The 27,136-nt window shown below is 35.0% G+C and overlaps 1 protein-coding gene across 2 annotated transcripts in view; it reads left to right on the top strand.

The window, feature by feature from the left end:
• Positions 1 to 17,758: 17,758 nt before the first annotated feature.
• Positions 17,759 to 27,136, top strand: part of LOC150098145 (lysosomal acid glucosylceramidase-like) — a 235,650-nt gene continuing 226,272 nt past the window's right edge. For both annotated transcript variants that reach the window (XM_090406013.1, XM_090406012.1), the window contains exon 1: positions 17,759 to 17,871. In XM_090406013.1, coding sequence (XP_090262139.1) covers positions 17,811 to 17,871 — 61 coding nt within the window. In that variant the 5' untranslated portion in view covers positions 17,759 to 17,810. The remainder of the gene's footprint in view (positions 17,872 to 27,136) is intronic.

Genomic DNA, 27,136 nt, shown 5'->3' on the forward strand with positions numbered 1-27,136 from the left:
AAAATATTTCTAGCCTACTTCTTCATTTAAAACATCTATCTTACAATTAAATGCATAGTCCAGACAACATTCATCATCCCAGTTCTTCTGTCTAGCAAAAGAGAAAAAAAATTTAGAATATGGAAGCATTTCCATAGTACAGTCAGAAAAATAGATTTTGATTAACAGCACCTACATTGATTCAAATTCTTCTTAGGATGCATGCAAGGAACATTTATAAGTGCTTTTAGGAGCTAGTTCCTAAAAGCACTTATAAAAATATCCTTTTAGGAGCTAGTTCCTAAAAGCACTTATAAAAATATCCTTTTAGGAGCTAGTTCCTAAAAGGATACCTGCTGAAGATATCATGATCCAAATAGAGCGTGGGATTCGCAACCTGCTTAACCATATCGCCAACAACGTAAGACTGGATGTAGTCGGTGTTCTGACTAAAGCCAAACCTCCAAAAACGAATATGCAGCCCTACAAGAATTGAAAAACAACAAAAAAATAGTAATCACCAAAGCTGATAAGGGAAGCACCACTGTGGTGCTCAATCAAAAAGACTACAAAGGTAAGCTAAATGCTTTAGTACTAGACCTTACTACTTACCTCCCCATTGAATACAATCCGACCAGCTCTCAGATTAGAACTCTCCACAGACTCCTTAAGAAAGTCACTTCTTGGCCTGTGGAAGTCATCAACAAACTTAAACCTTATAACTCTAGACCCCCCCCCCCGATTATATAGACTCCCAAAAATACATAAACAAAATGTGCCATTGCATCCCATAGTGGATGGCATTGATTCCCCAACATATAAATTAGCCAAACATTTAGCCAAAACGCTCACACACTACACTGGCAACACACCATCACACATAAAAAACTCAGCCCACTTTAAAACCAGTATAGAAAACCTCACACTCCAACACACTGACATAATGGTCAGTTTTGACGTCTCCTTCCTATTCACTAATGTCCCACTCAAAGAAACCCTTGAGCTCATCCAAGCCAAGTTTCCTCCCGATATCTCAGCCCTATTTCAGTTCACAATGAACTCAGGCTATTTCGTTTGGCAAGGAAAGTTCTACAAACAGATAGAGAGGACAGCCATGGGTTCACCACTTTCCCCACCCTTGGCCAATTTCTTTATGGAGACATTTGAAGAGAAAGCCTTAAACTCCGCCCCACAAAAACCCACTATTTGGCTTCGTTATGTGGATGATGTGTTTGCTATTTGGCCACATGGCTCAGACACACTCCACTCCTTCCTAACACACTTAAACAACCAACACCCCAGAGTCCAGTTCACCTTAGAAAAAGAGGAAAACAACACCCTCCCCTTCCTAGACACTTTAATCACCCGCCAGCTTAATGGATCTTTGGTTTTCTCTGTTTACAGAAAACCCACCCATACTGGCCGATACATTCACCAGCAATCCCACCACCCCCCCTCACAACAATATGGGGTTATAAAAACACTATATAACAGGGCAAAATTAATCTGCTCAGATGACAAGGCCCTGACTACTGAACTAAACCACATCCTCAACACTTTCTTAGCCAATGGCTATAACCCCAAAAAAATCCAAAAAATACTAAAACCAGTAAACCACAACCCCTCTCCCCCCCTTCACAATAAAGATTACACCAATTCTATCACCATCCCCTACATCCAGGGAACCTCTGAGAAAATAACCAATATCCTCAAAAAATATGACCTTCCTTCCTGTTACAGACCATATAAAAAGTTGGCATCCCTTATCTGCTCTACCAAAGACCAACCACTTCCCCTAGACCTACCTGGTGTATACCAGGTCCCTTGCAGCTGCAAATTGTCCTACTTTGGCCAAACAGGCAGAACAACTAATATCAGGATTTCAGAACACAAAGACTACATCTGGTTTCACCAGTACAGCTGCTCTGGGCTGGCAGACCATGCCTTAGAGACCCACCATAAAATTCGTTGGAAAAAAACAAAAATAATTCATCGCAATAAGTTTAAATACGAAAGATTATTCAAAGAATCTTCAGCAGCTCTAAAAAACGTTCCTAACCTCAACAAATTTGGGTGCATGAAACTACCCCAAATTTGGGAGACTTACATTATGAGAACTTCAGCCCAACAGCCAAGACTACCAAATTAGCCCGCAAGAGGGCACCATTAGGACTTTAGGAACAATATTAGTTTCTTGCTTTCTTCCTCATTTGCTTTGTGTTAGTGCCTGCGTGCACATACCATATCTTTATGTTCCTGAAGATGGCAATGTGACGTTGCCGAAATATAGAAGTGATTCATTAAAGTTACCTTTAATTAATATACTTCATTTGCGTTGTTAATTCCGTAAACTAATTACCAGTTATGTCTAACCAACGTATAAGCCTTGCTACTAGAATCATGATTTTTTCCATTCTTTTTCCATTGTTGGATCCAGTCATTATTTTTTTATTGTATTTTTTCTCAGATTTGTGAGTTCCAGGTTTTGTGTGTTACACCTTGAGTTTATCTTTTTTTTTTCTTACTGTTTTCATCTCAGTAATTTCATTGATTTGTCTAATTTTTGTAGTTTCTCTATATGTTAGTAACAGTCTGATTACTGCTATATACAGTACATTCTTATTTTTGTTCCATTTCTTATGTTCTTATTCTTCCAGATGAGGCTGTTGAGACATCTGGATATTCTACTAGCTTTTATTCTTTCTTTTAAGGTTACATGGTGGTTAGCATTCATGTATAATTTTTGGTCATCATCAGGAAACATACATATGAACAACACACAAGTTACATGACACTACACAAAAGTGTACTAAATCTAACTGTTAATTATTTAAACTAGTCTCACAAGTGGTGAGAAAAAATAAATAAATAAACATACAAATAAATAAAATAAACATTTTTAAAGGTATAATAATATACAGAGGATAAAAATAAAATAATTTTTTTACAGTGGAACTACATCCAATGCAAATCTATAGTCCTGTTATCTTAAGGTTTTCTTTATATTTATTTCTTTATATTTCCTTAATAAATAAGGTAAAACAACTTTTTATTTTATCTTATTTATTTGTGTATTATTATACCCATTATAAATAAAATAAATAAAATTTTTATACATATCTTTATTTATTTTATTATTATTATTTTTCACCAGAGGTGAGGCTAGTTTAAATAAATTAATGAAGCCATTAGATTGAGCATACTCTTGTGTAGTGTCATGTAGCTTGTGTCTTGTGTATGTTTCCTGATGATGACGACCTTGATATAGATATTGACACGTCGAGCATTATTTTCTTAATTTTAAGTGAAGTAATTGCACTAACATGTGCCTTTTTGTCTCCATAAATTCTACACACAAATTCTAATCAAAGTGAAATAAATTTATCATACATTTCACACATAACTCAGTTACTCATATGAAAGAAAAAAACATTTTTTTTATAATGTTTTATTCTACTTTTATATTAATGCTGGTGACATGTAAAAACTTTCAACATGTAATTTGCTCACTTCCTACCACTCAGGAAGCTCTAAAACATTGTGTCTTTATACTAAAGATGTTAAAAGATACAAAAAAAGAAGAAAAATAAGTAGTTTCTTTATTTTTAAAAGTCTCTGTTTAGGCTGAAAGGATGAAAATAACAGAATTGGGCCAAATTTCCTTTTTCAGGATGCTGCATCCCCATATACATCTTTCTGATACTTATCTGAACAGCCAGTCACCATTCAGCTCACTAGTCTTATCCAATAACAGCTTGTTGTGTTGCAGTCTATCAGAAGCTTTTACAAAATCTAAATATACCACTGTATATGCATCTCCCTTGCCAAAATATTTGTCACATTGTTATAATATATAAGCAGGTTAATAAAACATGACCTTCCTTTAACAAACCCATGCTGACAAGCTCAGAGAATACTGTTGTTATCAACCCATTTCTATATCCTACTTCTCACCAATCTCTCCAGTACCTTTAGAACTCCAGATATACAGATTGACCTATAATTTGTAGCCACACTCTCTTGGAACCTGTGCTGTTTTAAGACTTATTAAACATGTATGCCAATTGCCTGGACCACTCCCTTAAGACACGTAGTAATATGTCATCAAATCCTATGGCCTTATGACATCAAGCTTATTTATTTCCTTTTACACCTCCTGCTATTCACAATTAAGTCATCCTGTTCTATATCCTCGATATTGATTTCTTTTTAACAATGACTGCTTCTCTATGAATCTTATAATTTCTTCCAGGGTAAAATAATAATCCATTCATCAAATTTATAATTCTGTGTTCAATCCAGTGCATCTCTTCTAGTTTAGCTAAATCCCTATTAATTCTGCTGCCCTTTTTCTAGTTTTCAATGCTATTTTATACTTAGATTTGAAAGGTGAGTTGTATTTTTCGTCAGCAACATTCTCCATCATTCAGCTCTCTGACTGTGTCTTGCATTTCTGTTGGCACTCCAGTACACAATACTTTTGGTTGATTGGAGATTATACAGAGGAGTGTCAAATAAATATTGACACTCCTCTGCTGCTTTCATTGCTAGTATTTAGTAGGGAACAGTGGAATGGTCTTGATGCTTCTGGTAACAGCCACCGTGAGTTTTCAATCCTAACAATTCTTCTATTTCTCCAAGATATGCGTTGAGGCAGCTAGCACGATTTGGGATAAGTCTCGTGTTTAGGGGAATAAATTACAGTGATGGGCTGACTCATTTGCCGAAGTGATCGCAAATTTGTGAATTTAGCTGCTTGCTTGTAATCTTCTATATCAGAAATCCATCCATGCTTAATATTAATGAAACTCGTGTAATAATGATGATTTTTCTTTCGCTGCAACCAGTTTTCTGAACTTTCTGTGCATTGTTTGGTGTCCCTTTAGACAGAACCGGCGCTAGGGTCTTTGGCACCCGCATGCAATTTCTATCTAAGCGCCCCTGTAACGATCCAGGCATATGTGGTTCTTTTACGAATTAAAATTATTAAATTTCTTAAATAAATTTTGACAGAATAGCCACACGTTGGTTCGCTAAATGTAACGAACCGGGGGTGTTGATTAGGCATGATAATCGTTAAAAACCCGAATGTTCAAAAACTTCTTACAAGTTAAAGCAAATTTTGACAAAACCACTTCACTTTAATCATTGAATATAATGATAGAGGGATTATAGCCTTCTCACCAACCCGGAATCGCTAACAAAATTAAAATGAATTTTAATTAAAGTTAAAATTTATTTGAACTAAAGTTTAAAAAATTCTTTCATTTTACAAGTTAGTAAATTCTTAGTAACTTGTAAAAATTTTTTAATAATTTTTATAATTCGAACTATCTTTTAGGAAAATAAAAGAAACTCAAGATAGATGAGAAAATAAGAAAAGAATTCAGAAATAATTAGAACATTTAATATAAGTATTCAAAAAATAAAATCTTTACAAAATAACAGAAAATAAATTAAATTATAAATATACTTGAAATTTTTTTTATTAAAATTTTAGGGTTTTTGATTTCATATTCACAAAATTAGAAATAATGGTCTTAACGTCTAATTCCGCACATATATCATTTTCAATAGCTATTAACGCCAAACTAACAAGCCCTTTTTGTGACATACTTGTTCTTAAGTAGGTTTTAATCAATTTCAACTTGGAAAAGGAACGTTCACCGCTCGCTACGGTGAACGTTCCTAAGGTCACTAATATGTCGGTAGTTAGACACATCAGTTTTTGCACCACCCTTGTGCAATGGAACTATATTACATTCCTGTGGTATTCCTGACAGGGCCGCATTTATACTTTTGGAGGCCCTCAAAAATAAGCATTTTTTTTTTTAGTTTATTGCAAATAAAAGTCGATATTTCCGTAATAACTCATTTTAATAACACAATACAACATTGGTATACATATATTTGCATTTTAAAAAAAGTATAAAAATAAATCAGCCCAAATTAAATTTAAATAAAAAAATTAATAACTGAAATTTTTTTTTTCTGGATTTGATTTTAGTAAATATATCTATAATGTCATATTGATCGAGTCTATTACATCTGATTCAATGCATAATAACGACAGGTCACTTGTTTTATTTTGGTGCAAGTTGCTTCTTAAATAATTTTTTATTCATTTCAACACTGAAAATGAGCGTTCAGCACGTGTATTTGAAATGGGCATCATCAAAATATTTTTAAAATATTTTCTACGTTCGGAAAAGTAGACCTTAACCCATCGTTCATGAATTTGTACATTTTTTAATTGAGTTTTCTTCCTTTATCATTATTAAATATAACTTCTTCAGTAAACTTTTCTGGATCAATATCAGTCCCATAAGTTTGTAAAATTTTATCAATACCAATCTTGCACTTGTCTTGATCTATATCTTCCTTCAAAAAAATGTCAAATATATCTAATATGTCGAAATTGCTTTTTGTTCTTTCATTAATTTCCAAAATTAGCTTATCGCAAATGAAATTAAAAGTGTTCACAGCGAAATTTTCTTTCCCATGTAATATAATCGCATTGTTAGATTGTGAAACTTCGTCACTCATTTTTTTTTTCGTTTTTTAACTCTTTCCTTTTCATCTTTAAATTTTGTCTCATCTCTTAATAAATTAGCTTCTTCATTTACAGCAGCAAAACTATTTCTTATATCTAAAATAAAACCAACTAAAGAGTAACAAATTATTAGCTAAAAACAAATCAATATCGGGATTTTGTAGAGATTTACTAGTAGCATTTATTCGTTGTAAAATTTTGTCACACATAACTGTTAAAATTGCTGTTTCTGGTTTGTCAAAATGATCAGCCAATGATGAGCTCTCTAATTTAGAAATAGGTTTTTCATGAGGAGAAATGGATAGTTCAAGTAATGCGTCTTTAATTTGTTTATATCCACGTTTCAAAGCCAATATAGCGTCAGCTCTTGCGGACCACCTCGTTCCACTTAGTCTTTTAACTGTTAAAGATTTTTTTTCTAAATGTTCATTCTTCTTGTTGAAGATGAAAAGTAATTATATACATTTTGAATAAAACAAAAATATTGCACTGCTTCCGGACAAGATTCCGCGGCATAGTTGCCAATTAAATGTGAGGAATGACTAGAGCACGGTATATAATGTGCAACGGGACTACGTTTTTTCAGCTTGTAAACCTGTATTGATACCTTTCATATTGGCAGCGTTATCATAGCTTTTCCCTCTGCACATTTTTATATTCAAAGATAATGCTTCTAATTTTTTTAATACTACCTCTTCTAAATATAAGGAATTATGTTGTGTAATTCTGATGAACCCGATAAATGTTTCTCTAATGTCAGAATTTGTGACAACATACCTAAATATCATAGCTAGTTGGTCATTATTGGCAATGTCTGGCGTTGATCGCGAGTATTATTGCAAAATAAGCAGCTTCCTTAATTTCTGATATTAATATTTCTCTTGTTTTTTTAGCTATTAACACTGAATTCATCACAAGTATGGTAAGAAAGATAATTTGATCTGCCAGAACCACAGTTAGCGTACATTTTCATGTGATGTTTTAAAAAACCATCAAATTCACTTAAATAATGTAAACACGATAAATAATTTCCGCAAGAATCAGAAAAAGTATCATTTGTATTTACTCTAAATGCTAGCCCTAGTTTACCCAGTAACTTAATGGTAGCTATTATTCTTTTAAAAACCTCTCTCCAATAATTTTCTTCAGATTGTATTTGTTTGATCAATTCAGAATCAGTTCGACTTTTTACAGAACTTGATTTTCTTTTGCGATATATGCACATGCTCAGTAGAATGCTCGTGATCACATAAGGTTCGTGTTATATTTTCTCAGTCATTAAAACCCTTCATTAAGCTATTATTTGACTTAGAAAACAATATACAAACAAATCAGTAAATTGCTTTGCTGGTTTCTGAAAAAATTAGCCACTCTCGTTTCTCCTTTGTTCCATTCGCCTTTTTACAGTAAAAATGTGATATATTTACATTTCTGACATATATTCTATTGCGTTCTGTGTATTCTTTCTTTTAAATTTTCAATTTTACCAACATTCTGAGGCATATTTATTAAAATATGCTCGATAAACTGTTCATTAATAGTAAGTGGCCACACTGCTATATCGGTAGGATAAGAGATAGCTTGCGTGCTGGTATGTACAGACTCCGATTGAAAATTTTCTTCAGAATCCTCTTGATTTATTTCATTTACTTCTTTCTCTCCTTCTATGTTTTCCACATCATTTTGATGTTCTTCATTTTCACTTTTATCTCTTACTGATAATGAAAGGTTAGTCGATTGGTAGATCCTCTGCTGCTAATGACTCACAAAACGTTAAGCAAGTTTGAGCGCGGTTAGTAGTTGGAAGGAGGTTAGTCGTTCGATGCTGTTGCCACACTCTCCCTCGATGAGTCTTTGCCCTGGAGGTGTCATCACATAATAATAATAATAAAATTCCGAGAACTTTGAAGTATAACTTCAGTTCTACGGAATTCTTCATTTTAAGAACGCAAGAAAGACAAAATTGCCCCTTTTGACTATTTAGCTGTTTTTCATTTTCTCGAAGTCGTTTTCTTTTACTAGCTCCGGATTCAAATTTTCTTGGCATCATTATGTGTATTAATCTATCAAAAGCGAAATAAATATTTATTAAATCCAAAATAAACATAAATAAAATAAACAATTACGTTAAAAGCTTAAAAAATACAAAAATATAAACTGTAGTATCTTGGTTTTGTTAAAATAAACGAGTAACAGTAAAATAAGAATAATAATTAATTGAATAATATATTCTTACCGACTGCGACAACTACTTTAACCATATAATTAGGTATATACACTTGTATACAGTATACTGCTTTACAAGTACTAGCCAAATAACGGTAACAAAATATCAGTTTAATTACCGTTCTTTGGAATTTCCTTTACTGTTCTACAATATTTGACCCTTTTTGGTGCACAATTTATTTATTGTGTCTCTTCCCAAAATTCATATGTATACAATCTTCTTCTTCTGCAGCTTCTCCCACTTATGTGGGGTCATTTATTGTATACATTCACATGTATACAATAAATATTAATATTTAAAAAATCTTGGTAATATTAAACTAGCAACCTTGTAAGTTTTTATATAAATAAATGAATGATATAATCACGTAATCACAAGAAAGAGATTTATTTAACCAAATATTTCGGTCTGGAAATAGCAGACCATCGTCAGTGGTATTACAAGAACAGTTTAAAAAATACAAGCTAGAATACTAACAATAGATCGTTAAAATTAGAACACGCCGTGTGATGTTATATCACTAAGTATGAAACGGAATATTTTAAAGTAGAAACATGATTGAATTTGCTATTTAAAAAAAAAAATTAATGAGTAATCTTGATTAGACTTTCCCAGATTTTTGATATAGATATACAGTCGTTACGATTCAGGTTTGGGCGATGGAGCAAGGCTTCCACTCTTTCCTTGAACAAACGTTCGAACCTATAACGGGATTGAAACTGACCACAGCATCCTTCGGTCCAGGACTCGCCTCTTGCATAGATCCCGTTATAGGTTCGAACGTTTGTTCAAGGAAAGCGTGGAGGCCTTGCTCCATCGCCCCAACCTGAATCGTAATGACTGTATATCTATATCAAAAATCTGGGAAAGTCTAATCAAGATTACTCATTAATTAATTTTTTTTTTTTTAATAGCAAATTCAATCATGTTTCTACTTTAAAATATTCCGTTTCATACTTAGTGATATAACATCACGCGGCGTGTTCTAATTTTAACGATTTATTGTTAGTATTCTAGCTTGTATTTTTTAAACTGTTCTTGTAATACCACTGACGATGGTCTGCTATTTCCGGACCGAAATATTTGGTTAAATAAATATCTTTCTTGTGATTACGTGATTATATCATTCAGTCTTATGTCGCAAGTATCCTTGAAACAACAAATATAAATAAATGACTAACTTATATCGATGGGTTATAAATAATTATGCAACTTCTACGATACTTTATATTCAATATTAAATTTTCTAAATAGTTTAAAATCTTTTAATGTAATTCTAAATATATATATTATTTACACTTTTAAATATTCCATGTAATTGAATCATAATTTAAAGAAAGTTGTAATTAAAATCTTTCTGTGGAAGATTTCAATAGCAGTGTTGACTATTGATTTTGAGAACGTTGATTTTGTTCGACAAGCTTCGTTGACAAGCATCATAGTTGCTACAAAAATTCTGAATACCAAAAAAATATTAAAAGGTATGGTAATAATTCAGTATAAGGATAAAAGTTTAAAAAAAAATTTAAATGCAATCAAATTAAGCTTGCTAATCAAGGTAAAAATTGGAACTTCATTAACTGTAAAGTTCAGATATTCTCACTAAAAATAAAAATTTTGAATTTACTATAATAAACTTTTGCTATAATAAAAATTATAGCAAAAATCATATTTATGGAATTACAACATGTATTTATTACAAGATTTATTCAACTCCAGCTTTGATTTTTTTTTAAGTTGCAGTAATAAGCATAAGAATTCCAGCGTTAGTTAAAACGTAGAGGCAATAAATAGTAACGATAACTTGCTATGCTCGCTAACATCCACTTTTTTACTCGACATTTTACCCTAAAATGACTGGAATCTTGATGCACAAAAAAATGAACTGAAAAATCAATTTAATTTATAAATAATAATAACTTGAAATTCAGATGCGCTATTTATGTGATATAGAAACTACTCTTACCCAACTAATTAATACAAATAGCAGCAGCACAGAAAAAAACCTCTGTTGTCTCTGGAACGTGTTTCAAAATGATCGCAAAAACTTTCTTTAACTCAAAAACTTATTTACTCTGTTTACAATTTCCACTTATTAAACTTCTAGTATATTTGCAAAGAAGTTAGCTAACTCTCTATTAAGTTACTTGTACCAAACATCAAATATGCCAATAGATTCTCTTAATGACACTTCTTGTTACTGTTAATCTAAATCTTAATTGTCCAACACAAGAGAAATTGTACAAAGGTAAATAACTTACAAAAGCTCTCTATCGCACATTCAGTCAAAGGTCTTGCACAAAAAAGTTCGAAGGCAATTCTCTCATCTAAGATGAGCTTCCTTCAGGAAATCTGGCTTCAGAAATATCTCATCGGGAAAATAGCGGACTGTGAACTGCGCCCTGCGGTACTCATATACAGCTCCGGCAAAAAGTTATTCTCTCACGGCGAAAGAAAAACTTCTGAGCCAAGGTGTTTCGGGTAATTTGTCTCGCCTTTTCTCCTCTGCTTGGGCTTGTCAAAGATGCCTGGACGACTGCCTCCTTTTTTTTCACCTCCACTAACTCGAATTGCTGCCAACCGGGATTCCTCTCTAGCCTGGAAGCTTTTCTCTGGAAATTGGAACATCTCATTTCGGCAACTCGAAGCCTTCTCTTAAGACTGGAAGCTCCTCTCTGACAACGTCTCTCTCTCTCTCTCTAGCGCTTCTGGATCTGGAAAGCCCTATATGCTTGGCTCTGTCCCCTTTTATTATGCCTTCTCTGAGACCTCGCATGAAGTTTGTAACCCCCGAAGAATTCGGCATGATTCTTTCATCTTAAGTTTCAAGTTCGGCCTGCTCTTTGTTCTCTTCTGTGCCTTCTTTTGATTGTAAGTTGCCAACCATCGGAAAGTTGTTTGAACCTTTCTGACTGATTTCGGTGGTGTTTACGTGCAGAGCTTGCAAGCCTTTCTCATACACGCAAAATTTAATAAACAACCTTTCAAATGCCGCCATGTACATCATACAGCTCCAGCAAGGCAATTCTCATAGTAGGGTATGTAAGTTCTGTTTGCTACAAATTTGGTATTACTAGGTCTACCTACTCACCAATGAGACCTCAATAAAGGTTGAAACCGATCTGGGTAATGACCTCTCATAATGTAGAACAGCAATACAGCTCCTAAGAGCTGGGTTTCACATTATGGGTAAATACCAAGAATAGTGATCAGAGCTTGCTCCACCCTTACTATGAGTTGCCTCAGTGTTGAACTACCAAATGGGTCAGGTGTTGCACTATCCGGGTATTTGCTTACGCTTAGACTTGCCTAACTTTATATAGTTTCTATATTCGGTATGAAACTCATTGAGTTTCTTATTCGGCTATGAAACAATATTGGATGTAATATCCCTTTACTTAAATGTACACAATTTGTAAAAAAAGGTTATTTTTTACAACATTCTTATGGGACTTGACCTAAGTAAAAAAATCGATGTAATGTGCTTTGGAATATTTAAGCTACAATCGAGTTTTTGCAAAATTGATGAGAACAATAGTCTAAAAGTCCAGGTAGTCCAGCGAAAACCATCTGTGACAAAATGAAACTAGTTTATTTATTTAAAAATACAAATTTATTAAGTATATCTTTATAGAATTCATAATTAAAAGGACTAATAATAATAATAATAATAATAGATTTCTACAGATGTGTCTCATCTTCTTTTGGTATTATCAAGTTATTCTGAAGCATTATGAATTTTGCTATTTTATTATTATGCCGCTCATATTTCTTCAAATGCGGCACTTTTACAACACTAAGTTATGTTGAATATATCTCTTCGCAAATATACTCAAAATCCCTTTGACCTAATAAAAAGGAAGAATGCTGATGAAATGCAATTACCCCCTCCCCTGCGCCGTTAACGGATTATTGTAGTTATGTGCACTGTATTTCTTAGATTGACCCTTTTTTGCTGCACAATTTACTTATTGTGTCTCTTCCCAAATAAAAACGAATTTCACATGTGCGAAAATAAATAATCAAAATGTTTGTTTGCATTGGATATATTATGTCAAATATTTATATTTTTTAAATAACATTTATTGAAATAAATATGACATTTTGCTACCTTTCCTTGCAAAATAAGATTATATGGGTCGCACATTTCAATTTTAGGAACGATTTATTTTATTTTTTTTATGAACAACAAATGGCGTTAAGACTGATGTTGCAAATTATAGACCAATCAATATATCTGGAGTGGTGGTTAAGATTTTGGAGAAATTAGTTAAAATTAGAATTCAGGACTGGGTGGACAGCAATATGATACTTTATAAGGGGCAACATGGTTTTGCGAAAGGTAGGTCTTGCCTAAGTAATTTGCTTACGTTCTATGATAAAGTAACAGTGGAGTTGGATAAAGGAAATCCTTACTCAGTGATACTGCTTGACTTTGCAAAGGCTTTTGACAGGATTCCACATGGAACTCTGTTACATAAATTAGAGCAAATGGGTTTGGATCCGAAGATGGTGATTTGGATTAAAGGATGGCTGTCGGACAGATATCAAAGAGTGGTTTACGGAGGAGCTGAGTCCAGGAAAAGGCAAGTGACTAGTGGTGTACCTCAGGGCTCAGTTCTTGGTTCTCTATTGTTTAATTTGTACATCAATGATATTGGAAATACCTTGAATGGAAATATCCACTTGTTTGCTGATGATGCAAAATTGGGAAGAGCGATAATCAATTCAAATGATGTGGATATTTTACAGGATGACTTAAATAGGCTGACGCTATGGACTGAGGTAAATGGCTGTCAGTTCAACGTGGCTAAGTGTAAGGTGATGCACTTCGGGAGGATGACATCGCATGCTGTTTACTATATTAACGGAACTGAACTGCAGGAAGTTGATGAGACAAGAAACTTGGGAGTTATTGTGGACAGAGAACTTAAGTTTAAAGGGCATATTGCTAAGATTGCCAAAACATCACATCAAATTACATGGTTGTTGAGGAACACAATAACAAGCAGGGATAGGGAAGTTATTATTCCACTCTATAAGGCATTAATAAGGCCGCATTTGGACTATTGTGCACAGATCTGGTCGCCAGGATTTCTTGGTGATGCGGAAGTGGTAGAGAGGATTCAGAGGCGGGTTACAAAGATTGTTGCAGGTCTGTGGGATGTTCCCTATGAGGATAGATTGATGATCTGTGGGCTCCAAAAACTAGCTGATAGACGTAGGAGAGGAGATGATAGAGGTATTTAAATTAAAGGGATTTTACAGGATTGATATTGATGATATTCTTAAGACCAATGCAGGATGTGAGAGAACGAGGGGCCATCCCTGGAGATTGTGTAAGAGTGTGGTTAACAAGGGTGTTAGGACTAGATTTTTTACTTGGAGGGTTGTGAATGGGTGGAATGCTTTGCCAGAACTGGTTGTAAATGCTTCAACTGTGAATGAATTTAAGGAGAGGTATGACAGGTATTGTGTAAATAATGGTTAGTGTGTCAATGTGGGTCTCCCGCGATGAGTCTTTTGACTCCATGGAGACACCGTTAAAATAATAATAATAATAATAATAAACTGCATTACTCGGGGTTTTCGATTGTGAGTCTTTTTAATTTATATCCAATGGTATTTTATCAGAGATTCTATGCCTGCCTTTGTCTTTTTCTTAAAACTGCAACAGTACAATTACTTTTGAAAAATAACGATTCAAACAAAAAGAAAGTGTGTGTGTGGTGATAATTTTGGGAGGGGGGAGTTATCCATTAAAGGCGAATTAATTCTGTTATGAAAATTTTGGAAATAAAATTTCACTTTGACGCATGCACCTACACATGTATCAAATGATAAACTGTAGGGAAAATATCGCTACTTCAAAACTGCCGCATAATATCGAAATTAGCCAAAAATATATACATAACAGTTGACTTCACAACTGCGTTTATTTTGATTTGTAGTGAGTGATTAGTGGGAAAACCAAGAAAGTTGAAATGCAAAAACCTACAGATTACGTTATAAAAATTATGCATTACATGATATGATTCAAGATTTACCTATGATAACTAACCTTCGAACTAAGATTATGAATAAAATAGGAAACTTAATTTGGAACAGATGGAGGCTGTATTCATTTTTAGATTCGGATTTTCATGAATTTATAAAATAATTGTTTGACAAAAATAATTATCTTCAATCAAGTTCTTGGAGAATTTTAAAATGTATTGGCGATTAAAATAATTAGCAAAAAAATTGATAGTGACATTGATCTTCCAAAGTGATACAATATGAAGTGCAGAAAGTATGAAAGGATTTCTTATTTTACGCTGGCATTAAAACCTAATTATACGATAAAAACAAGCAGCAAAATAAATATAACGCATAGGTATTTAGTCTGATATAAATTAGATTCCGGTTACCTAGCAAATGGCAAGCAACTGCATTTCTTGCTGTAGGCCACAGAACGTAGCTGCTACGTACACCTGGTAATGTAGTTAAGTGTTATTTTCAGCACGAAGGATTATTGCACCTTCTAATGGACATGGCGGTCAAACTACACTTCTTATCCATGTTCTTTCAGCAGGTGGACAATATTATCCAGGTTTGCTGGACATGTATATACGTCCAGCAAAGAAATGGTATGCACTTACATACATGAATTTTATGGAATACAGAGTTTCTGTTAGTTTTATATTCTATGGAAAGAACAATGTATTTCAAATGGAAGCTGGAAGCCTCACAAATTTTTCAGCGACCTCTAGTTTTTATATCATGAATTTAATATTTAAAAATAAGTATTTTATTTTGCAACTATAACTACGCTGTTTTTTTATTGTCCTTTGTGAGGAGTAAGGTTTTAAAATGAGGCCCCCATCTTACGCCTAATGGTAAATGCTGTCCTGATTCCTGAACTGAAACTCAAGTTATACAAATGTGTGAAAGGAAAGGCCTAGCTAATTCAGCTGAACATTCCTTTGACAAACAGGCAAATATTCCATCTGTCCCTATTGACAAATTCTTATCCAGGTTATGCAAAAGCTCTTCAACCTCATTTTCATGAACTTCTAACTCTTCATCCAACGTAGCAGTAGCACTGTGCACCATACTACGTACACCTGGTTGATATATCTTAGCAAAGTGAGCACTCATTAACTGGACAATCTCCTTAGCTTCCGACACTCGTGTACCATCTGCATTCAATAAAGTTATTCATCCACATTCATTCTTTTTTTTGCTTGCGGCATAACGATAAAATTCTTTTGGATTGCCTTTAGCTTACATGGCCAATTTCTTTTCATACTCCGTTTTAGCTTTTCTCACAATACTCGTTATTTTTCTGGGCTGAGCTTTATTTATATATTTCATAATTCCTCTCACTCTTATTCTCACGATACTCTTTCCACATCATCATCTTCTTAGAAATCAGGACTTAAGTGATTTTTTTTCGATTAATCACTTTTCAAAGTTAGAATAACAGTTTTTAAGAATTATGCGAACCCTAGATGACCATTAATCATCATCACTTGAGCATCAATGAAAGCAGTAGCCTGGCAGAATTCAGCAGGGCTTACAATGCGGAGAAACCAAGAAAAGAATGATACGCGAAATTTAGAACCATGCAAAAAATAAAAATAAAAAAAATAATAATAATAATGCAATACATGCCACTATAATTTATCCCTATTGCTGTATTTATATATTTCATTTCAGCTTCTCCGTATTCCAGCATGTTTATTAAAGGTTAAAGTTTTATTTTATTTATTTATTTTTGTGCTTAAATTATCCAATTTCTAATACTTATTTTAAGATAATGTTCCTTTCTGAGCTCAGTGTTCAGTATATTCAAATATCATCATCATTTGATATAGAAATTGTACAGCTTCAACGACTAACTTTTGTTTGCGCATAAATGTGTTCACAATTTTTTTTTTTTTTTTTTCAAAGATATTGCATAGAGCAAATAAATGCTCTGTGCAATATAGGCTGATATCAAGAACCAAGTATCTGTTGATATTCTGCTTGAAGAGCTGGTGGCTGTAATCGTTGCAGAACAGTTCATAGGAAAAGGTGTTCCACAGGAAGAAGGCGAATGGAAGGAAAGGAAGTAACAAGTTCGTTGTTTCAGCAGTGCAACTGTAAGTGTGACACTGGTTTTCATATTGATATAGGTTTAGTAGAAATGAGGGCATGATGGATCCTAGTTCTGCTGAACAGTACCCATGGAAATATTTGTAGGAGAGAGAGAGAGAGACAATGAGGAAACTAACAATCTACATGACAATGGCTGAAAAGAGAGAGTATGAAAGAAGTGTCGCCAGTCAACGATCCGCTCTCATCTGAATAGCATCGAGAATGTTTATATACCAAACAGGGCTCGACAAAATACCGGCCAATGCCGAGTAGATTTTGCTAGCTGGCGAAAAGCTACAGGTTGGACAAAATGGATTTTTTTAAAAAAAACTTAATAATAATAATAAAAAAAAAAACTTCTAAAAATCTTTTTAAAAAAATGCGGGTGTAGCACCACTAATCACTTTGTCCAATTGGAATATAGTGACATATCATTAGAAAAAAATGGGGGATAGGGCAAATGCATTTTTTGCGTGGCGAGTAGGGTGTTACACAATTTGTCAAACCTTGGTAAAAGTGTATTGATATTTTTCAAATGTGAATAAAGAAATTATTGATTTATTAATAACATAAAAACAACTTTCCCCTTTGCCCCAACATCTGTCCAAAGGGTGCCACAACGACGTACTTTCGCCTGGAGACCCCGATTTTTCCGCTAGCACAGAACTGAAAGCTGATCATTAGCATTCATTTCCTGTGTTAAAGAATATAGCTGTAAACTAGTTGTCACGCGACATTTCTACATGAACTGAAGTAATTATGATAATATTTTGAACATGTCCGAAACCTCAGCAACCAAATGGACCTTGTACTTTATTATCAGCAGCTTATCATGAATTAAGTCAGCTGCTTTTATATATACAGACTCAGTAACACAGTTCACTAATAGTCATTCATTTACTGTGGACAATAATTCAGTTGCAAATCGCTATGGCTAAAACTATTTTGACAAGGCTGGTGATGTTTGTGGGTATTTTTTCGTCTTTAAAAAGTAAGTACTTTACATGACACATTTTTATAATATGATTTATTATTCTAATACTCTTTGCTATCTTGGCGATGCAGTCACATACGAGGAAATCTCAAAAAACAAAGGTAACGAACATATTCATATGAAGAACACAAGTCGGTAACAGGCATGAAAATACATGAAAAGAAAAAGATCTCTACAACAACAACAACAAAAAAAAAAAAAAAACATATAGCATAATTCAGTGAGAGAGGATGTAAGAGAAGAAAATACATAGATGATCGTTTTAATGATCACAAAGAACAAATGCCATACATACGGGGTAGGGCGATCTATTCTACTAACCTAAAGACGTCATTCAAGGAATGGAGACAGAAAATATTAAAAGCGATGAAAACTTAGGACCACGCTTTTATGGAAGAACTTCAAAATTTCATATACGACGACTTTCCGTTTCTGGCCCTGTGATCGCAAAAAAATCAGCAAAGGTTGGTCGAGTCTTTGTTACTAATGGCTAGCAAAAAAAAGGTAAGCAAGTTTGAGAGCGGTTAGTAGTTGGAAGTGGTTCAACCGTTCGATGCTGTTGGCACGCTCTCCCTCGATGAATCTTTGGACTCCCTGGAGGAGGTGTCACATAATATTAAAATCTACTTCTGTTCCTATTCCGAAGATATCACGTCATACAGTGGTTAAATTCTAAACGAATAAGCTCTGGGCTCTTAAAGTAAGGATCATTAATGTGAGGCTATTGCTAGATTGTCGCAACATATTTTTAAAAATTTTATTTATTCTGATGGAGATAAAACCATCAGGCCTTCTCTTCCACACTACCAGAAACATTAGATACAGATACAAATCATGTATTTCTGTGGATTCGTTACAGACTTCTTTCTCTTCAAAAACTACCACAAACTATCGTTACAAATTCGTTTTGTATTGTCACTGTCATCCGAGCAATTTTTCCGTTTAATTAAGAATTAAACGGATAAGTAAGTAAGTACTTATCCGTTTAATTCTTAATTAAACAATGTACGAGGATAAGTAAGTACTTATCCATAGTTGAAATCAGTGGCAGCTCGTGGCTTGAAATCGTGGCGGTGCTGCAACTTTCGAGATATACATACACACTAAGTACAGTGTATACGTGTTTGTATAAAATATCAAAATTATGATAAAAAATAAAATAAACGTGAAAAAATATTGTTTATTATCGATAAAATTATAGTTTGGTATAATTCAAAATTACTTTAAAATATATTCTTGTTTTGTTTCATTAAAAAATATTGTTTATTATCGATAAAATTATACAGTTTAGTATAATGCAAAATTACTTAAAAATAAAATCCATTCTTCTTGTTTTGTTTCCAGCGAAATGGTCAATAACTTTTTCTTGATGTTCGTGTGACTGTTGAAGAATTTTTTTCTCCATCGAAATCATTGCAAGTGCATTTAACCTATCCTAATTCATAGTGCTCCTCAAAAGTGTTTTTTTTTTTTTTTTTCTACCAAAATTTAAGTTTTTGTATCACTTACAGTCACAGAACTTATTTCTTCAGGTTGCATTTCTGAGGTCATAATTGTCAATAACCCCAATAATGTTCTAAAATAAAAACTATAACAAATGTTATGCCCTTAATTGTAATGTCCAAATATTTAAAGAGACTGAATAAACACGATAAGCGCTACGAACACTCTATTACTGGCGCAAACTGCATATAAACAATTGGCGGCTTGTGACAATATGGCACTGTGGTAAACACTGTGCTGCTAGCGTCCTTCGCCCTCCTAAGTGCTACAAGATGGATTTTCATTATTTTTTATACAAAATAAGAGAATTGTATAGGATTGTTGATGATAAAATTAAATATTACAAGCAAATAGGGAAAATAAATAAATAAATAAATATAAATATATTTATATATATTGAGAAAAATTGGTATTCTTTCGACCAGAAATGTTGAAGTATGGTGGTATAAGTCTTACAGTGGCTGCACTGCATAGTTCAGAAAGCCAGGAAAGAGGGACGAATTCCCGATGATTGGAGTAGAGCTCTCATAGTACCCATATATAAAAATGGAAATAAAACTGAATGTGAGAATTACAGAGGTATTTCCCTACTGAGTGTTCCTGGCAAGATCTATACAAGTATACTTGAGAAATGGTTGAGAAGAATTGTGGAAGAAAAGCTTGGTGAAGAACAAGCTGGATTCAGGCCAAATAGAGGCTGTCAGGATCAGATCTTCACTTTACGACAAATAGTCGAGAAAGCATGGGAATATAACAAAGATCTGTATTTAAGTTTTGTCGATTTGGAAAAGGCATATGACAAGGTGCCAAGAGAGAAGCTATTCAATACGCTGCAGTTATATGGTGTCAATGGGGCATTATATTAAGCAATACTTAGTCTTTATTTGAGTTGTAAGTCAGCAGTTAGAATTGAAGTACAGGAAGGTGGTTTAATGTTAAATCTGGTGTGAGAAAAGGATGTACATTATCCCCTCTGTTATTCACTATCTATATGGATCACATTTTGAAGGAAAGTGGTATTAAACATGATATCAAAATTGGAGATGTTAATGTCAGCTCTTTGCTTTATGCGGATGATGTTATACTTCTAAATAAATCCGCTACAAGTCTGCAAGATTCTCTGACTAAATTGAATAGCTGTTGTAATAGATATGGTATGAAGGTCAGCAATAAAAAGACAGACAATAAAAATAGGCAGAATCATTGAAAATGTCAACTGTGTTATGAATGGAGAACCTGTGGAACAAGTAAAACATTTCAGCTATTTAGGCACGATTTTTACTGAAGATGGTAAATTAAATATAGAAATAGACAACAGAATCAGCAAAGCTGGTATGGTGGGAAGTCAATTGAATAAATTCATATGGAATAAGAGAGAAATTAGTCGGAACACTAAATTAGCTGTATACAAGACAGTGTTCAAACCAGTTTTAATTTATGGATCTGAGAGCTGGGTCAGAAGTAAAACACTTGACCAAAAACTAGAGACTGCAGATATGAGAGTCCTGAGAAAGATTATAGGCATGAACAGATGGCATCAATGTCAATATCATATTAAAAACGAGGATATTAGGAAAGAACTTGACATTGTCAGCATCCAGGAATGCGTTAGCAGAGCTAATCTCAGGTGGTATGGTCACTTAAACAGAATGGGCGAGGAAAGATTAGCAAAACAAGTGTTCTCTGCCAGGTTGGCAGCAAAACGTCCCAGAGGAAGACCAAGATATAGGTGGATTGATATAGTACAAAGTACCTTAGACGATAGAAATATAAGATCTGATAATGTTGGAGTCTTGTCAAGTAACAGACTGATTTGGAGGAAAATTGTATATAGGAAATTAATAATGATGTAATTTTTTTCACGTAATACTATCATATCCTGTACACACCTTGAGAGTACATGGCAGGAATTTGATGATGATGATGATGATGAGAAAAACTGGGGGTGCTGCAGTTCCTCAGTGCCTATGCACGAGTCGCCCCTGGTTGAAATAGTAGGCCTAAATAAACACAAAAATGTTATACGATTTTCTTTGTTTTTCTCACGAGCACTGATAAACAACTGCTAATCTGCTGTTCTATTGTTGGTTGCTGACAGTGTTGCAACCAGAAAAGACAAAATATCACTATGAGTTTATTAAAATTCTGCTACACTGCACAACAATATTATGCTTATCAGGAGGCTCCAAACCTCCCCGTTCCTTTCATCACGTGTTTGTAATCAGACGACTGCTGATATTAACTTTATATACACAATCAAAACTGTGAACAATTGTTGAATAATGACACAATAATGTAGACATGATTACCGTAAATGGAGAAAAGCCACAAAACAAAAACGTTCCGGTTCCGGACCCGGTGCATAAAAAAGTCTCAGGGCCAGGCGCTGGCTGAATTTAACCACTGCATGGTGCGTTCCGGCTTAAGCATAACAAATCTATGCCGCCAAAGAACTAGACTTTTACTCAGAAATGCCGTCCAAAGAATGAAACAAACTATCAGGAGGAAATTTTAGACATCCGAAATGGAATCCAAGAAGATAGGAAAACAAGAACGGAGATCTTAAACCACAATAAAATAATAATAATAATAAAGCAAGGCTCAACAAATATATATACAGGCTCAACAAATATAAAGCGCCTCCGTAGCGCAATTGGAAGAACGACGGTACATTGCGCCCTTCGATTGGAATAGGCCTAAGTTCGATTCTCGTCGCGACGGGAAGAATCTTTATCTGGTCGATTTCAATCGATGGTGAGTTAGCCGATCTCATACGGAGGTAGCAGGGTTTTTTCTCCCGGAAACTCGGGTTTTTCATCCCGCATACATACAAATCGGCCCTTCAGAACACACGCAATTTACAGACAAAAATTACTAGTTGTGGTGGTGTTGGAGGTGGGCGGTAGATGGCGTTGATTCGTAGTAGAGGTAAGGTGTAGAGATAGTTGAAGATGTCCTCCCGCGATGAGTCTTCTGACTCCTTGGAGGTATCAGGAATAATAATAATAATAATAATAATAATAATATATATATATATATATACAGTATATATCAAAAAAAAAAAATCAGCTAACGCCTTTTTATTCCCGTATATACGGGAGTAGGCGAGGTCATTTAGCCCTATCTAACTTTTTTTTGGAGACTGAGTGGGCAGTTCAGTCTCCACTGGTACCCAATCAGAGACAGATGGCCCAAGGCTATCACTAATTAAGCGGTACGCAGTGAAGAGAGACGGCTCAAATGTGCCGCCATCTCGTGGTCTCTAACCCTAACACAATATATTTAATGTCTGAAAAATAATGTGGGTTCTACGGTCGATTTTCTTGAGTTTACAGGACGAAAAACCCGAGTTTCCGGGAGGAAAAACCTGCTTGCCCGTGCCAGAGATCGACTAACTCGGGAACCGGTCGAAAAAAGGCTTAGAAAAATTTCCTCTAGTCAATTTATTAACGACAGCAAAGTATTTGAAACGTAGGGAATTAAATAACGCCACTTTTAAGAATGAGTATAAATAAGTTAATAAAGGCTTAAGATAAATCGAAAACGCATACTGTAATCAAATAACACGTAATTAGAGTTGAAATTGACTTAACCGACGAAATTTACATGACAAGAGGATGAAAAAAAAATATGTTCTCTAACCCTTCTAATCATTGGTTTATACATGGGTCCCATTTTAAGAAAATAGAAACATGTCCTTAAGCATTCTTCAACATGAATATTTTAAATTCAAGAAAACTGGAATCCCAAAATGCCATGGGCGTAGGGAGATCTGCTCCATTTAAATTGAAGACGATCTCCCTAAATGGAGGAAGATCACTTGGCTATAGAGTAAAGTTGAAAGGCTGTTAACCACCTAATAATGGTCAACAGCCAGATTTTGCGCATCGACTGTCCTGTACCGCTGACAGCATGGCACAATTTTTCCTATGCATTTCGTTAATGATGAACATGTTTTCACGCAATGACGTTTGCTTCAAGTACATCAGTCAACTGAGGAATTTTTCCGATGGGATCTTAACATGCAAAAAACAGACGGCGCTACGCACATATGATCGTGCGATTGAGCTATGGTTCTAGTTGTCCTGCATCTGATGATGTGGTATGATTCCTTGTGATATTTAGTGATAATATGAGGACTCCACAAATTATGCGAAACCATACCCGCCACAAAATATTTACTCACCTAAGACCCCCATTTTTAAATGCTTGTCACTATATCCCAATAAGTCAATAGAAGTTCCACAAGGTGATTAGTGGGACTACATCTGTGTTTTCTTACTTAAAAACATTTTTATTTAGAAAATTATTTTTTATTTAATAAAAAAAAAAATTCCGTTTTTTCTAATCTGCAGCTGCAGTATTCACTACTGGCGAGCGTTGTCGAGTCCTGAAAATGATTTGGAAACAATGCGGACTCGCTCGTTAGCTATTCAAACCCCTTCCCATGAGAGATGCGTTTTCACGTGATGCCATGATTATGGTTAGCAGCATTCTGGTATCTTCTCAATGTATTAAACTTAGTCACCATCATGGATTAATAAGAAACCTAGTTAAGGCTATGACTGAATGATTAACTTACATCCCTCTGTTGTATACTTAAGAGACTATGCAGTGTAAGTTTTTCTGTTCCTGGTGTACCCTGACACAGACCTCTGGGCATTCATACAGGGACTTGATGGCAGCTAATAGTTGACTATCCACTCCATACTCCTGTACTACTTGCCAAAGTTTATCCCCAGGAACCCGGTCATAATCCTCCAAGTCCACAAAACATGTGTAGACATTCTTGGCATATGCCCAAGATTTCTCAAAGACTTGCCTTAAAGTGAAGATTTGGTCAGTTGTGCTTCTACCAGGACGAAAGCCACATTGTTCTTCCTGAAACTTTGACTCAACTATGCTCCTGCACTGTCTTTCCAAGCACTTAGCATACACTTTCCCAGGCAGGCCGAGCAGAGAGATGCGACGATAGTTACTGGAATCCTTCTGATCTCCCTTCTTAAAGACTGGTATTATTATGCCTGTCTGCCATTGCTTTGGTGCTCGCCCAGATATCCAAGCAGCCTGACACACTTGAGTCAGCCAGAGAACACCGTCTCGATTTAAGGCTTTTAGCATTTCGGGCCGAATTTCATCATCGCCAGCAGCCTTGCTCGATTTTAGCGATTTTATTGCTAAATGGACCTCTTCTGCTGTGAGACTAGTCATTGCCCCGATCTGCACCTCTTGGATGTCCACAACTGCTGGGCCACCCGGGTTAAGAAGGCTCTCAAAGTATTCCCTCCATCTGTGGAGGATATCCTTCTCGGTTGTTAAAAGTGCACCATCAGAGGCCTTAATTACCCTTGCTGTGCACGATTTCCTCCCTCGAAGGCGGCGGATGGTCTGTCAGAATATTTTGTTTGCATTTGCATAGGATGAGTCTAATCTTTCTCCAAAGGATTCCCAAGCCTTCTGCTTTGCTGTCTTTACTGCCTTAGCAGCAGCTTTTCGTGCCTCAGCATACCGCAAACGCATCTCAGGTGACCTGCCTCTAAGCCATGTTAGGTAGGACTCCTTTTTTGCCCGGACAGTTTTTCGGACTTCTTGATTACACCAAGGTGTCCTTTTCTCACTGCCCGTTGCCACGCCGAGCCACTTTCTGCCACACCATGAGAGTGCAGAGGCAGTGACAGCTGTTCTGAACAGCTTCCATTCCTCCTCAGTACCTGCAGTATGCTTGGGAATCTCTTTGAACCTGTAGGAAATGTCATCTGCAGAATTCTTCCTCACAGCCTCATTTTCCAATGTCTCCCATTTCACGCGGTATAGCTGCTTAGGCCTACCAGCGTTGATGGTAGCATCTGGTTTCTGAAGCCGTAGAGTGCACACAACAAGGTGGTGGTCAGTTGACAATTCTGCCCCTCTTCTCACACGAACGTCCAACACTGAGGAAAACAGGTCTGCTGAGACTATTAAGAAGTCAATCAGAGACCTTTGTTCTAGTGTATCCCTGTACCAGGTATACTTATGGACTTCTCGGTGCTGGAAGAAGGTATTCATTATGGACAAGCTGTTAGTACAGCAGAAGTCCAATAATTTCAACCCATTCGCGTTAAGGTCAGGGGCACCGTTCCTCCCAACCACACCCCTCCATGTCTGGTCATCTGTTCCAACATGTGCATTGAAGTCACCCATTAGCAGGACTGATTCCATGTCTGCCACCCTGTCAAAAGCAACATCCACTTCCTCTAGGAAGGCAGAGTATTCTGACTCCAGATTAGGTGCATAGCCTTGCATCACAGAAAAAAAAAAAAAAAAAAAATATATATATATATATAAAGGCCGAATAATTAGTTTCCAGCTATTGCAAGCTATCGCAGAAATAACGTGTTGATTGCTCTGGTCTGATGTTACGTTTAATGTATATGTCAAATAGAATTGGCTCAAAATCAGTTTTTATTCCCCCTATGGCTAAATAGGCGAGGCCGTTTTAGCCATATCTAAACTTTTGGAGACTGAGTGGACAGTTCAATTTCCACTGGTAGCCAATGAGAGATGTCATTAATTTTAAGTGGGATTCGGTGAAGAAACTGCTAACACGTGCCGCGATGTCGTGGTGGCTAAAAATAAATAAATAAATAAATAAATATATAAAAAAAAATGATTTATAAAATAGTGTTCTGTGGTTGATTTTCTTGAATTTACGGGACAAAAAAAACAGAGGTTCCGCTGGAGATGGAAGATTTAAAAACGCTTAATAACTCTGGTGTACAGGTCAAAGAAAGACTTAGCAAAATTTCTTTAAGTCAGTGACTAGAATCGAACACTTTTTCTTTCGGCAGCCGTATGGAGGGCAGACGTTACTTCTGCTTTCCTTACGAGTTTGGAGGGCAAACGTCACTTCCAATGAGCTACACAGCTTTTGCTATGCAATACTTCTAACTTTAATTTTGTTATGCTATTTCCATAAACTGAAAATTTCATCCCTTCGGAAATTGTAACTTCCGTTTCTCAGTTACAATTTCCGAAGGGATGGAATTTTTATAGAATGAATATATACGATACATAAATAAACATTTATTCTCACTTCCCTGCATGACTTTGTTTTGCTACACGTTTTGGAGTTTTCATGTGGGAGACGGTCGATATATATATTATTTCGGCATTCCATCAGTGTCACGGAGATATAGTAGGGTCAAATTAATTCCAACAAGCTGAATTTTCGTCACGTTGTTATTTTGGGTTTGGTTTTTGTGTCATTTCACAATAATTTTGATTTTTGTTGACTATCGTGGTGGAGGCCTGCGTGTTTTAACTGTTTGTACGATGTTTATTAATAGTGTGCGTTTTAATAGTGTAAATAAGTTGACATTCGTAGCGTCTTATTCATTCTGTGTAACAATAAAATGGATACATCTTCAAGAAACATTATTAAAAGAAACACACGTATAAACCACAGTGAAAATTATTTAATTGTAAATATTTCATCCTAAGTATCTTAGGACATCATCAGTACAGTATTTAAACAAAAATTAGGAATAACATACAGTTAGGGCGCATGATTACAATAGAATCTCATGAAAACGTGCATAACGTGCTAAAGTAGTACAACAACAACAACAACAACAACAACAACAACAAAAATAAACGTTAATTATTTAACACAGTTTTGTATGATAATTTCCCATACTTTAGGAATAGTAAGAACGTCGTTGCGGTTTAGGTTTGGTCTGTGTAGTAGGGCTTCAGAACTTTCTTTGTATAAACGTTCATG

The sequence above is a fragment of the Typopeltis vanoorti genome, chromosome 16, assembly GCF_054136105.1.
Source record: "Typopeltis vanoorti isolate ZY-2024b chromosome 16, IOZ_Tvanoo_1.0, whole genome shotgun sequence".
Taxonomy (NCBI): Eukaryota; Metazoa; Arthropoda; class Arachnida; order Uropygi; family Thelyphonidae; genus Typopeltis; species Typopeltis vanoorti.